The sequence below is a fragment of the Arachis ipaensis genome, chromosome B1 (genome assembly GCF_059453495.1).
Source record: "Arachis ipaensis isolate K30076 ecotype BB chromosome B1, ASM5945349v1, whole genome shotgun sequence".
Lineage (NCBI taxonomy): Eukaryota > Viridiplantae > Streptophyta > Magnoliopsida > Fabales > Fabaceae > Arachis > Arachis ipaensis.
Window position 1 is genome coordinate 14,845,834 of NC_142436.1, and position 14,034 is coordinate 14,859,867.

General features: G+C 27.3%; 1 protein-coding gene across 1 annotated transcript; it reads left to right on the forward strand.

Moving 5' to 3' along the window:
- Positions 1 to 1,930: 1,930 nt before the first annotated feature.
- Positions 1,931 to 13,553, forward strand: LOC107646887 (sugar transporter ERD6-like 6). Its single transcript, XM_016351030.3, has 18 exons — positions 1,931 to 2,065; positions 2,857 to 2,919; positions 3,032 to 3,121; positions 4,402 to 4,461; positions 4,571 to 4,636; positions 6,089 to 6,154; positions 6,266 to 6,341; positions 6,512 to 6,576; positions 6,655 to 6,747; positions 7,912 to 7,992; positions 8,148 to 8,232; positions 9,058 to 9,104; positions 9,883 to 9,945; positions 10,049 to 10,108; positions 10,695 to 10,760; positions 10,865 to 10,924; positions 13,127 to 13,241; positions 13,438 to 13,553. Exons 1-18 carry the CDS (start codon positions 1,931 to 1,933, stop codon positions 13,551 to 13,553), a joined length of 1,407 nt encoding a protein of 468 aa, XP_016206516.1.
- The last annotated feature ends 481 nt before the right edge of the window (positions 13,554 to 14,034 follow it).

Here is a 14,034-nt window from a genome sequence, read left to right on the forward strand (position 1 = left end):
CACCACATCTCCATCAGCATTTTGCTTTGTTGGAATGTCAGGTCCATTGAAAATACTCTTTCAGATATTGTAGTCGATTGACTGCACGAAAATTCTCATTCTCTCTTTCCAGTATGAGTAGTTGATGTCGTTGAAGTAGGGAGGTCGATTGTTAGACTCGGTGAGTGTGTAAGCCATGATGTTAGCACCCATATTATTGGTGGTGGATCTTTATTCCTAGTTGTAAAGCTTGATTTCTTGAGACCTTGCTCTTGATACTAATTGATGGAACTGCTAGAACTTGAGAAGGGAGTTGAATCAAGTTAAATTCAGAAGTAAACTTCTTTTGCTTTATTTTTTGTGGAAGCTGATTATGCATGAGATTTTTTCTTTTTGTCTCTAAAACCAGAAACAAACAAAGAAGGGAAGAAGAGAATGATGCCAACATGTATCCTGGTTCGGTTTTCTAGTGCCATGAAACTTACATCCAGTCTCCACCACAACCATAGTAAAATTTTCACTATAATCAACCAAATTACATACACCAATACTAATGGATTACAATCCTAATTCATCTAGTATCAAATTCTAAGCTTATACTCTAGCTACCACCAAGTGCTATCCCAACTTGACAAAAGAAAATTTATTGGTTCAATCAGCCACCAAGTGTTATCCCAACTTGGCAAGGGGAACTAAACCTTAGTTCAACAAAACCAAAATTACACAGAAACTATATTGGCTTTTTCATGCATCTCTCTTACCTCTTCTCTCATGGTTTTTTCATATTTTTTTACTCACAATAACAAGCATTTTTTTCAATTACAGAAAGATAACATTAGATAGGCATATCACTAAAATTTCGAATGAAGCTCAAGGTTGAAGGAAGATGATTTTTGCTCATGTGGGAGAAATGATTCTCAAATGCCACACCCTATTCCTTACTTCAAATGATGTTGTGAGCCCAGCATTATAGAATGCAGCTTACTTTTCAAATTTTTTTCACTGCCTCTTTCAATTCCTGGTACATTCTTTCCGTTGTAGTTGTCTTCTTTGACATGCAATACTTTTTCACTCTACTCCACTATCTCTATTGTTTCAGGAGCTGCTCCACCACTTTTTCTCTCTTGCATGTTGTGTTTTACTTTTTTACTTTTTTGAATATTATTTTACTAATGTCCTTCGAGTAATATTACTTCTTTGTGTTCTTGTGCTCCTGCTATCCCATAATACTACCAAATATTTCACTTTTTTTTTTCTTCATAAATTTTTTAAACCTTTTTTTTTGTTTCAAGTTTCTCATTGTTTTTTCTGAAGTGTAATGGGCTGAAGCATTGAAGTTGTGACATTTGAAGTTGTTGAAGCAGCTTGAGTGTTGGGCTGAAATATAAAGTAATGGACCTGCATCACTGATACACATAATAAATTAAATTAGATTTTAACCAACTTGGGTTGGTTGAATGGTCAGCTCACTCGTCTACTTAAGCAAGTGTTGGGAGTTTGAACCCCGTCTACTGCATGCAGCAACTTATTAGCTGGTGTCAGACGCTTCCGTGATGGATTAATTCTTAACCTATCGAGTTGGAAATACCGTTTGGGTAAACAAAAAAAATTAAATTAAATTTTTAATCTCATCCACAAGAATATGCATCCAGGTTCATTTGTACCGTAATAAACAATTATAGTGTGAAGATATAAATTTATGCAGAAAAAATATTCATTTTAAGTCAAAAAAATTATTATCTAACAGTACTAACGATTCTGTTGACACTACACATGTATCTATTTTGAATCACAAAAACAAATACATGTATCACATTTTTCGCATACCCAATTGAACCGGACAAGCTAAGAAGCAATACGGATCTTGTATGTTGTTAGCTTCTCATATTCTTAACCTTCTTGACATGCATTTCTCAAACTAACAAAACAGATTAGAGTAACCTTCAACATAATGGCTCATGCGGAGGATTCCGAGGATGCTAGAAACCTTAGGCAGCCACTCGTCAACGCCAATCATGGCTCCTCCATGTTTGTTATATTGTGTGTCTTGGTCGTTTGTTTGGGTCCTATTCAATTTGGTTTCACGGTGATACTTTCACTCTCTACAATTATATCACACAACCACTATTTTAAATTGCCCTTCTAGTAGTCACAATATCAGATCAACTCTTCTAAATCCAAACAAATTGGTAAAGTAAAAAAATAAGAGTATAATCATTCTTAAATTAAAATTGTGATACTTACCCATGATAGAAGTTATAATTTTAATGGTAATTTTATTTACTTTATTACTTTACAAATCTTTACTCTTTCTAGGGATTTTTTCCCCCAATATGCATCGTGCTCCTTGTCGTGTAATTTTTTTTAAGAGTATATATTTAAATAGATTCTTCAAAAATTTTGTATTGGACGTTTTTGTTCAAAAAAAAAATTATTACGTTGAGATTCTTGAACTTTATAAAAAAAGGATATATAAGTTTTTTTGTCACACTTTTGATGATTTATTTGTTCAAGTAAAAATAACAGTTTTGATTAAAGTAGAAATTTATATATCTTACTTTTATAAAATTTAAAAACTTTAATGTATTAATAAAATTTTTAGAAACGAAAACATTTGACCTAAAATTTTTTAAGTACATATTTGAATATATACTATTTTTTAAAATATTAAAGTTTAGTTCAAATTAAGTGATTTAGAAAAGTACCAAATTAATGTTGTGGCCAAATCATGTGAAGCGTGACCTGGCCCGCCCGAAATTTGAATCCTTGCACAGACCATTTTTTTTCACGTTCCTTTTCATCTTGCACATGAATTTTTCTTTTTATTTATTTTATAATGATTAAAATTGTACTTCTTTTCTATTACATTGTTCACAGATAGGGTATTCCTCTCCTACACAATCTGATATGATTCGAGATCTTGACCTCTCAATTTCAAAGGTACTTTGGGCGAGTGAGTTCTAATATTGTTTTCAATAATTATTTGAAATACTTAAATCCAAAATGGGTAAGCAAGTACACATGCCATTTATTTTCTGATTTGTTGGAACAGTTTTCACTTTTTGGATCTTTATGCAACATTGGTGCAATGATAGGAGCAACGGCTAGTGGTCACATAGCAGAATACCTTGGCCGTAAAGGGGTATTATTTTTCATTATACTCCAACTTAATTTATTTTTCATTTTCTCTTTAGTTTATTATAAATATAAAGCATTCATTTTAATCTTCTATTTTATTAACTTACCTATTTTCTAACAATGAAATATTTGAATGCAAATGTTGAAAACTCTTTCTTCTTTCACTATCACTAGGTTCCTCAAAGTGGATTGAAAGTCAAATACTTTTGGTTGATAGAATCTTTTTTTCCTCTAACCATTTTAATAACTTGTTGAACATACTTATTAATATTATAGCCAAAATATTACCAATTTGATTCTTAAAGGATTATTATGTTGATAATTACTACATAAAAATTATTTTGAACAAAAAATAGTCTCAAAAAACTATTGTGATACCAAAAAGGTCACTAAAACTAAGTAGTAAAAACAGATTCTATCATTTAAGAACAATTAACTTTTAAGAACTACTCATTTGTCAATACTAATATTGGAGGTTTTAAATTAGTAGTTTCACCCAATTATATATTTTTAACTTTTACATCTTTTCTTTACTACATATTTTGTAAATGTTTCAAAAAAAAAACTGGAATAAAGTTCTATTCGAAACAACAAACACAATATCTTTAAGATTACTAACATCCAATATTACTTTTTAATTAGAAGAATGCTTGAAAATTATTAAAATTTATTATTTTTGACCATCAGTTAATGATCTGTTTAAAAGTATAAGCTAAAGTGCTTGTTTGGACATCATTAAATTGATAAAAAAAATTTAATTTTTTAGTATATTTGACAAATTTCTAATAATAAAAATAAAAGCACTAGAAAAATAAAAAAATTTTTTGAGAAGCTACAATTTACGTCTTTTTTTTAAAAGATTTATTTTTCTTAAAAAAAATATTTTTCACATAATAAATAAATAAAAAATACTTTTATCTTATTTTATCCAAATAATTAATAGATAAAAAGATCTTTTTATATGAAATATGCAAACATAAAATCACTTTTACTTTTGTAAAAGATCTTTTAAAAAAATATTATTTAAAAAAATATCTTTTTCGAAAATAGTATCCAAACAAACCCAAAATATATTATTGAATTATTAAACTAAATAAATTGAGTTGATGACTAAAAGTAATAATAAAAAATAATAAATTTTGATGGTCTTTTAGTATTTCTCTTTAAATTAATTAATTTCAACGTTTTTTTGGTGACTAATTAATTTCAACGTTTAAAATGAGATTAACTACTTGTTTTGAAACTTTAATTGCAATTTATTGTTGGTGAATTTTAAAATTGCAGGCTCTAATAGTGGCAGCGGTCCCAAATATAATTGGATGGCTCACCATTTCAGTAGCCAATGTATGTAGTAATTACTTATAATTATGTCTGGTTTGTTGTCATGAATACTACTACAAAATCTTACATCTAACATTAACGTTTATGTTATTACTCCATATATTATATGTAGGACTCATCTCTTCTATTTATAGGAAGATTGTTGACAGGGTTTGGTGTCGGAATAATATCTTATGTGGTAATTTCACTTTCTAGTACTTCATTTATACATATCAACAATATCTAACTAGTTTAAGTGACGGAAAAACTTATTTTTCTTAAAGTTATTCCACACAATTTTAAAAAATAGTTGGAATGGCAAAATAACCTATTTCTTAGCTAACAAGTTTTAGGTTCAAGTGTTGAAAATAACACAAAAGTATTTCTTATGCCTTATATACAATGAAGAATATTTTAGGGGGGGAAAAAATAAACACCAGTCCTTTTTATTATATTTCCGTTATATATATTATAGAAGTATAGAAGTATAGATTATGTTTAAAGATCATTATAGAAAAACGACCTTACTCTATTTAATTTTCGCCTTCTAGTTTTTCTTTTCTTTGCGCTTTAAACCCTTTCAATATATATAGAAAAAACAATAACGTTAAATATACCTTCCAAATTTATAATGAGAGTTATTTGAATTTTGAACTCATTCTCATTGCTTATAACTGTTATTAAGAATTGAATAAAGTATTGTTTTTGTTCCTAATGTTTGGAGTAAGTTCTATTTGTGTTCTTAACGTTTAAATCGTTCTATTTGTATTTTTAACGTTTATAAAAGTGATTCAATGTTATCCTGCCGTCAATTAACTTCATGAGCTTTAGTTGAAGTTCTGAAAATCTCTTCTTGAAATTAGAATAATACAAATGTCTGAGACAGAACTGATGATCCACTCCGGATAATAGTTCGTCAAAAATTAAAATTAATCCCTACAATATTTACATAATTCACCTTTTTAGCGACATAATTGAACCTGAACACAAATAGTAGATACAATATTAAAATAGAACACATCCAACTGAAACTTAATTGAGAATGAATACATTCAAGTGAGAATAATTGAAAAATACAATCTCATCTATTAATATAATTGACGGCAGAATAACATTAAATTACTTTTATAAACGTTAAAGATACAAATAAAACGATTTAAATGTTAAGGACACAAATAAAACTTACCCAAATAATTAGAAACAAAAATAATATTTTACACTTAAGAATTTTTTTATAAACACTCCAAACTATAATCAACCTCGCTCAAACTACCAACTGAATGAATGAAAATTGTATTATATATAGCTATGAAATATTGTAATTATCTATTATTCCTAAAATGACACCAATGTAAGCTTAAAATAATTTGGGAAATAGTATATGAAAATTCAATATAGTTGTGATTTTTCTAGAACTTTGAAGTCAGGGAAATAAAAATTCATGTTCAATATTATTGTGAAGTAAGTTCTATATGCATGAATAATAATTTGATTTATTCAATTAGCTTAGGTGGCAAATTAATTAGCTTTCCTTTCAAGTGTCTTTTTTTGTGGCCATACAATAATACGATAAGATATACCTTTTGCTATTCTCTCATAATGCTCTTTAATTCATTTTTTCATCATAATAATTTTCTTAATATACATATAGGTGCCCGTTTACATAGCAGAAGTATCACCTCGAGATATGAGAGGTAGTCTTGGATCAGTGAACCAAGTTAGTGTTGTTATTACTTAACATCTTTAATTTACATGTGTTATTTGTTTTTTCAATTTTCTATATATACACATCAACTAACATGTAAAGTTATTTCACTATTTTTTTTAGCTCACAATCACCATTGGAATCATGTTGGCTTATTTGGCTGCACTTTTTGTTAAATGGAGAATGCTAGCAATTTTAGGTAAAGTCTTAACTACATCTATCTCATAGTTTTTCTCTTAACAATTCAAAACTTTTGCCTCAATATATACATACATAACTGCCATTTAAAAGATAATTATAGTTTAGAAGCCTGATGAATTAAAATAAATTTATAATTAGATACTAAAATATGTTTTGGTTTCTTTATAGGAGTTATTCCTTGTGCAATGTTAATACCAGGACTATTTTTCATTCCAGAATCCCCAAGATGGTTGGTATGTATCATAATATCAATAACGTGCTTTTTAAATGTGCTATTTTATATGATTCATTTTATTTTTTATTTTGTTTAGGCTGAAATGGGGATGATAGCAAAATTCGAAACTTCCTTACAAGCTTTACGAGGACCCAACACCGATATAACATTGGAAGCCCAAGAAATACAAGTATTTCATTTTATCGATATATATATGTTATATAATCATAACAAGTTCTAGCTAGGTTTGGATTTCCACCTTTGCATAACAAAAAAAAAAAAAAAAAAAGAAGAAGAAGAAGAAGAAGAAGAAACATTGATCAACATGTAGATTATTATGTAGCTAATAGTAGTTTATGTTCTCTATTTTAAATTTAAAGATATCAAACATTGATTTACATGCTGAAATTTTAAATTTAGTAAATAAGAATTTTTCACTTACCTAATTCTATTTGAATAATGGTACACGACTGAATTTTTTGTTAACCAAATCTAATCAAGTTGGTTTAACATAATAAAAATTAGTTATAATTAATATTATTTGAAGTCCTATTATTTAATTTGATTGGAGTTGCTTCATAAAAAAATTTAGATGTATAGCATTACTCAATATATTTATCATTGCATTTGGTAGTTCATGAAATTTTACCATCTACATAAACTTTTAATTAGGGGTGAGCACGGGTAGCGGGTACTCGATTACCCGTCCGAATCCGAACCGAACCAATTAAATTGGTTCTGAAACCAACGGGTAATCGGGTCCAACCCAAACCAAACCGATGACTTTTGTTAGTAATTGGTTCGGGTATCAGTTTTGGGGGTGCGTAACCTGAACCAACCCGCAAACCCGATCATATATTAATTAAATAAAAAATAAAAAATATATGACTTTTCCACTAGACAATGATTATTCATTATTAATATGTTTGGATTTTAATGAGTTTAGTTTTTAATGTATTTGGTGTTTAACATATTTGAATTATTTCTATTGATGTTACATGTTTATTGTACTTGTTGAATTTTTAAGATAAAAATTTGGTTTTTTTTTATGAATTTCAAAGTCATCGGGTACCCAATTACCCGAACCGAACCAATCCATTCTTAATCGGTTTGGTTTGGTTCGGATACATGTACAAAAAAATACAAATTCGAACCAAACCGAACCAATTACATTTTGATCGGTTCGATTCTAATTTTACCATAAACCCAAACCAAACCGACCCGTGCTCACTCCTACTTTTAATGTCCAAAAGCATTCAATTTCTCTATCTCTTTGTTATAGATATAAACATTCTCTATAGCTAGCTACTATTTGATTATATGGTTTAACAAATGTGATATATTCATAATGTAGGGTTCTTTGATGTCAAACAACAAATCAGATACTATACAATTTGCAGATTTGAAGAGGAGAAGATATTGGTTCCCTTTAGGGGTATGTTTCTCCTTTAATTAATACAATAAATTCATCTAATCATTATTTTCTCTTCTTTTTCATTATTTATTCAACTTTCATTTATTTAATTGGACACTAGTTTGAGTTAAATTCTAATTATTTCTATTAAATAATCTTGTGTATGCATCATGAAGATAGGAATTGGATTACTCGTCCTTCAACAACTTTCTGGTATCAATGGAGTTCTTTTCTATTCTAGTGAGATCTTTAATAAGGCAGGTAGGTGATCAAATAATTTTACATTAGTTTTCTTTCCGTAAGTAATAACAAATAAACCTTCAAACTAGAGAAATAAAATCTGCGAAGTTACGGACTCTTTGATGAGTTATCGTATTTGTATATTGGATACATTTTAGACATGACACTCATCGACATTCGTCTGACACGTGTGTCTTCTCTAACTGTGTTTTAATAAAAAAAAATTCTTCTCCGAATATGTTTAAATATACTTAAATACTACATGCCAGTGTGTCCAATGTTATTATTCTTAATATGTATTTTTAAAATAAATTTAGAAATAATATATAATATTATTTGTTAAAATACAATATATTTTAAATTATATAATAAAAAAGGCATTAAAAATAGTTTAAAAATTAATTTATATTTTTAATATTAATAAATTATCAAAATATCATTATAATTTATCTAAAAAATACATTTTATATATATATATATATATATATATATAAATTTAAATTTATGTGTCTGAATGTTTAATATCGTATCGTGTTCTTTATTTATGCCAGTATTAGAATAAAATTATATCAAAGATCCAAATCCAATCTTAAACTATACTAAAGATTGAGACCTTTTTTAGATAATCTTCTCAGCTTTTCAAACTAAAGAAAAAACAGGAAAAAATAATAGAAACCATGCAAACTTGCTATACCTCTAGATTTTAAAGCTCAAAAATCTTCATTATTTTGCATTAATTAACTATTAATTTTTGAGTCGCTATGTTCATATAAACTATTTGTTACTTATTATCATCAACCTTGTTTAAGTTACAAAGTTATATAATTTTGTATCTAAATTTAATAGGAATATCTTCCAGTAATGCAGCTACATTTGGTCTTGGAGCTATCCAGGTTAGAAAACTATCTTGTTCTAAAGTGTTATATATAAATAAAGAAATTCTTTTACATTAAGTATAAATTATTATAAACTAGTTATTTCAAAAGTTTAAGTTATAACAAATTACATAAATAATTATATATTTAATTAGAGTAAATAATTAAATTCGTTCATAAAAAATTACTCACTCTCCAATTATTTTTTTTAAAAAAATTAATTAAATGTGTCTTTAAAAAAATTTAAGTTAATTTTAATTTATTAGTCTTTTCGCTATTTCTCTTGCTAACAATATTAAAATTTGTTAGCATGACATGTTAAATTTGCTAATATTAAATTATTGATATTAAAATTTACTAACGTGACATATTAAATAATCTTATTGCTAATCTTATTTGCAAATTATTGTAATCTTATTGATGTTTAGCTTTTACAAAATTTGGTATAAATAATCTTTACGATAGATCATTATAATTTGCCATGTAGAGATATGAGTATTTGGTATATATATGTACACTCTTTTGTCGGACCCAAATGCGGTGTACATTTTTTACAAATTATTGTGGTAACTTATAAAATTGAGAAGGATATTGTGATAAAAAAAAAAAAAAAAGTGGGTTGGTGGGGGAGAGAGAAGAAAGTGGGAAGAAAAATTGAAAAGAGAGAAAATATAAATGGATGTAAAGTGTACTTGTAAAATTAGCTGTGTACAAATAATAGTTCTGAATATATTCATTTTTTGTAAACATAAAAAATATTAAATTTCATCTCACTGATAACTGTGTTACTTTAAAGGTTTCAATGACTGGAATCACAGTGTGGTTGTTGGATAGAAGTGGCCGCAAATTACTTTTGATAGTAAGCACCAATTGAATATGATTTTTTTCCAATATCCCTAATGTAATCCTTTTAGAAATATATAACATTTGAGGTTGAATTTTCCTTGATTTTATTTCTCTAGGTCTCAACCTCTATAATGACAATTAGCCTACTCCTTGTTGCAACAACATTTTATTTAGAGGTTAGTCAGATAACTTTATTTATTATAACAACTAAGTTTGTTATTAGTACCCAATTTTTGCTTTATTTTTGAGTAAAAGAAAGAAAACTCCAATTAATTTAAGAGTATATATTCAAATAGATTCTTAAAAAATTTTGCGTCAAATATTTTTGTCCCTAAATTAAAAAAAATTATTACGTTAATTGAGGTTCCTAAATTTTATAAAAATAAGACATATATGTCATTTTGTCACACTTTTAAATACCTATTTGTTAGAGTGAAAACAAGAGAGATCTCTGACTAAAATAGAGACTTATATGTCTTACTTTTGTAAAATTTAAGAACCTTAATATAATAAAATTTTTTGAGGACAAAAATACTCAACGTGAATTTCTTAAAAGACATATTCACTTAATTCAAAGTAGTAACATTACCAGAATATTATTCTTTACTTATTTAATTTATTAATTCTTTATTTATAAAGTAATTACTCAAATTAATTCCTGAAATTTTTAAAATTAGACATTTTAATCTCAATATTTTATTTATATCATTATATGCATAACTAATATATATGGAAATTTTTTGTTGGTTTGAATCCACGTAGGAAGTAGTATCATTTGATTCAAATCTTCATACAACCTTGGAACTGCTATCAGTTGCTAGTATTGTGGTATCATTTTATTTACTTTTCATTTTTCTTCATGCTTGTTTATGCCTTAATTTATTTATTTAGTTGGTACATATATTAGCTTAGTTATCAACTTTTTTGTTTAGGCTATGATCATCGGTTTCTCACTAGGCACTGGACCAATTCCTTGGATCATAATGTCTGAGGTATGCAGAAAAAATGATTGAGTACATTTCATCTTAAGTCATAGCGCGTATTTTTGAAGTAAATATAGTTTACTCTTAACAAAAAAGCCAAAAACTTAAAACCCCGAAAAATGCACAAATAAGCCCAATAAAAATAATAAAAAGATGCAAAAATATAGTATTAATTTGGGAAAAACAACCAAAAAAACCATCAGTTTTTTTCACAAATGAAAACCACTTATGCATATGATCTAACATTTTGTGAAACAACCATTCAAAATAATTAATAATGCGAGGTAACTATGAAGTTAATCAAGTCAATAATTCTGTTAGTCACATAAGCATTTTTTGTTAACAGGGATCGGACGTGATCAATTAGTGTTTGAATGTTTTTGTCAAATTTTTAAATTTTTTAGGAGCTAATTTATTTTTTTACGTCTTTCGGGAGTATGTTTATCAGTTTCATAAAATTTCGTATACAAATTTGATGATTTACTCTTTTGAAAAGAAATATTAATAAAATTTCAGTTTTTGTTTTCAAAAATTTTAATTTTTGTGTCCCCACTTTCTAAAAATATTAAAGAGATTAAAATTTTGTGTTCTAATATTGAAATTTCAGTTTCAACATTTGGTCACTAGATACATTTCTGAGTTTTAATTTTTTAGTCCCAATACCTCAAAACATATACAGCCTAATTGTTTTAAATAATGATATTTCAGATAATGTTCATTTTGACAAATATGTATCGTATGATAATTTGAGAGTTTTTAGACACTAAACATTTGTTCATGTTTCAAAAGATATATGATAGAATAGGTAGTATATTTTTATGGAGTATACCTACCCATGTTAAGTTTGACTATAGGTTTTTTTATCTAACTATAAAGAAGCTTGTAAGAAGTTATGATGTGAAATTATTTAAAAACTTGACCGTTCAAAACATGATAAATCAAACTTGAGAAGAGTCAATTACAAGAGCATAAAATCAAGTTTAGGGTTATATGTAACAAAATAAGCATTTAGTTCTTGACGACCACACGATGGAGAACAGTTTGATGCTCCATTTGATGATGACATTGATGCTCTTGAATTACTTAAAGATCTATTGGGTTTTCATTCTGGGAGATTTATTAAAGACGGATGACTTTCAACTAAGTATCCTCGATCTTAATGAGTATGTGACTATAACTGATGAGGGATAATTAGAGTGTTATGTAGATTTAGAAAATAATTAAAACAAAAAAAAATAATTTGATGCAATACAAGATAAAATGCAATCCTTGTATAATGATAACCAAACAATTAAGCTTGGGATGTTACCAAAAGAGAACAATATAATAATACTTTGTAGAATAAGTGGGTATAGAGGTTAAAACCTGAAATATTTTTATCTCCAAGATAAAAGACTAGGTTGGTGATCAAGGGCTATATATGCAAGAAAAGGGATATTAACTATAATGAAATTTTTTCACCAATAATAAAAAAATAGGACTATTTTGAATCTAATCACAAGTTTTATTTTAGAGATAAAGCATATGAAAATAAAAATTACATTTTTTAATAATAATCTTAAAGATAAAATTTATATGAAAAAACCTAAAAGTTTCATGAAAAATGCAAAAAGATCATACGTGCTAATTGAAGAAGAGTATATAGGGCTTGACGCAAGCTCTGAGAGAAAGATACAAGAAGTTTGAGTTTGCTACGGAGTAATATTAAATTTTTTAGAGACAATCTATAAAATATATCAAATGGCTTAAAAATGCTTGAGAAACGAAGTTGAAAGGTAAATAGGTATGTTTTATGAAATTACAAACTTTTCCAAATATAAGATTCTTGTTCCAAGCTGTATATAGGTATATAGCACTACTTAAATTGTGTTTGCTAATCTAATATATAAAACAAAGATTTAACTTAGTTTACAGATAAATTATAATAACTCTTCTTAGGAGTTTTCATTGGGTAGCGACAGACTCTTAAATTGAGCTTAAATTCGCGACAGATTAGACTTTAACCTATTTGGTTGGAAGATGCCGTAGATAAAAAAAAAAATTGGCCTCAAAATCGTCATATTTCATCGAGCTAAATACAAATCTATAAAATAAATTGATCAAAATCTAGGGTCAAATCTGGGCTAAAACAAACTCAGTCCTAGTCACCAACATGCATCATTAGTTTCTATTGTAAAAAAGAAGTAATATAAGAAATAAAGTACTTTTCAGATACTACCAAGTAATATTAAAGGGCTTGCTGGAAGTGTAGCTACGTTTATGAATTGGTTCACTGCCTCACTAGTAACCTTGACTGCTAACATGCTTCTAGAATGGAGTAATCCAGGTATTTTCTCTCTTTCCTCCCTTCCCCACTTTAACATTTCTTCTTTCTTTATTTGCAACTCACTTTTTAATCATGTACGTTTTAATAATCGATGGCCATTTCTTTTTAAGTTGCCTTCGTATAATAAAGAAGGAAAGTTTAATTTCTTTTTTTATGAAGAGGCTACAACTTTTTAATAGAATCTTGTTTGAACCAGGAACATTCACAATTTATGCAACCTTTTCTGCCATCACCCTTGCTTTTGCAATACTATGGGTTCCTGAGACCAAGGGCAAAACATTGGAAGAAATTCAGGCATCATTTAATATATAATTATGTTGATGACTACAAAATACATATACATGGTATTTTAATTGTTTATTGTATAGTAAGCTTCAATTTTATATGCACCGGAGATTCTAGACAGAATAGTAAAATTTCTATGCTTTATGACATAAAAAAAAAAACGTTATACTTGCTAGTGGTAAGCCTTTCTATTTTGTTTCCAAAAAAACACATGAGGTTTTAACTTTTAACATAACATGTGGATTTTATTTGAGATGCTAGTTTAATTTAACTTAGCTTTATCACAATATGGTAACAATGCAAAAATAAATACTTAACATATTAAGCAAAAGGAAAATGCTACTTGTACTTGTTTGGTTAGTCTTTAATATTATTTAATTAATTTTTAATTAAAACATATTTCTATTTTTTAGATACACATTTATAATTAAGATTAATTTAAATTTTAAAAACTAAAATTTCTCTAACTTTTTACCCATTTCATAGTTAGTTATTCTTTTTTTTACGT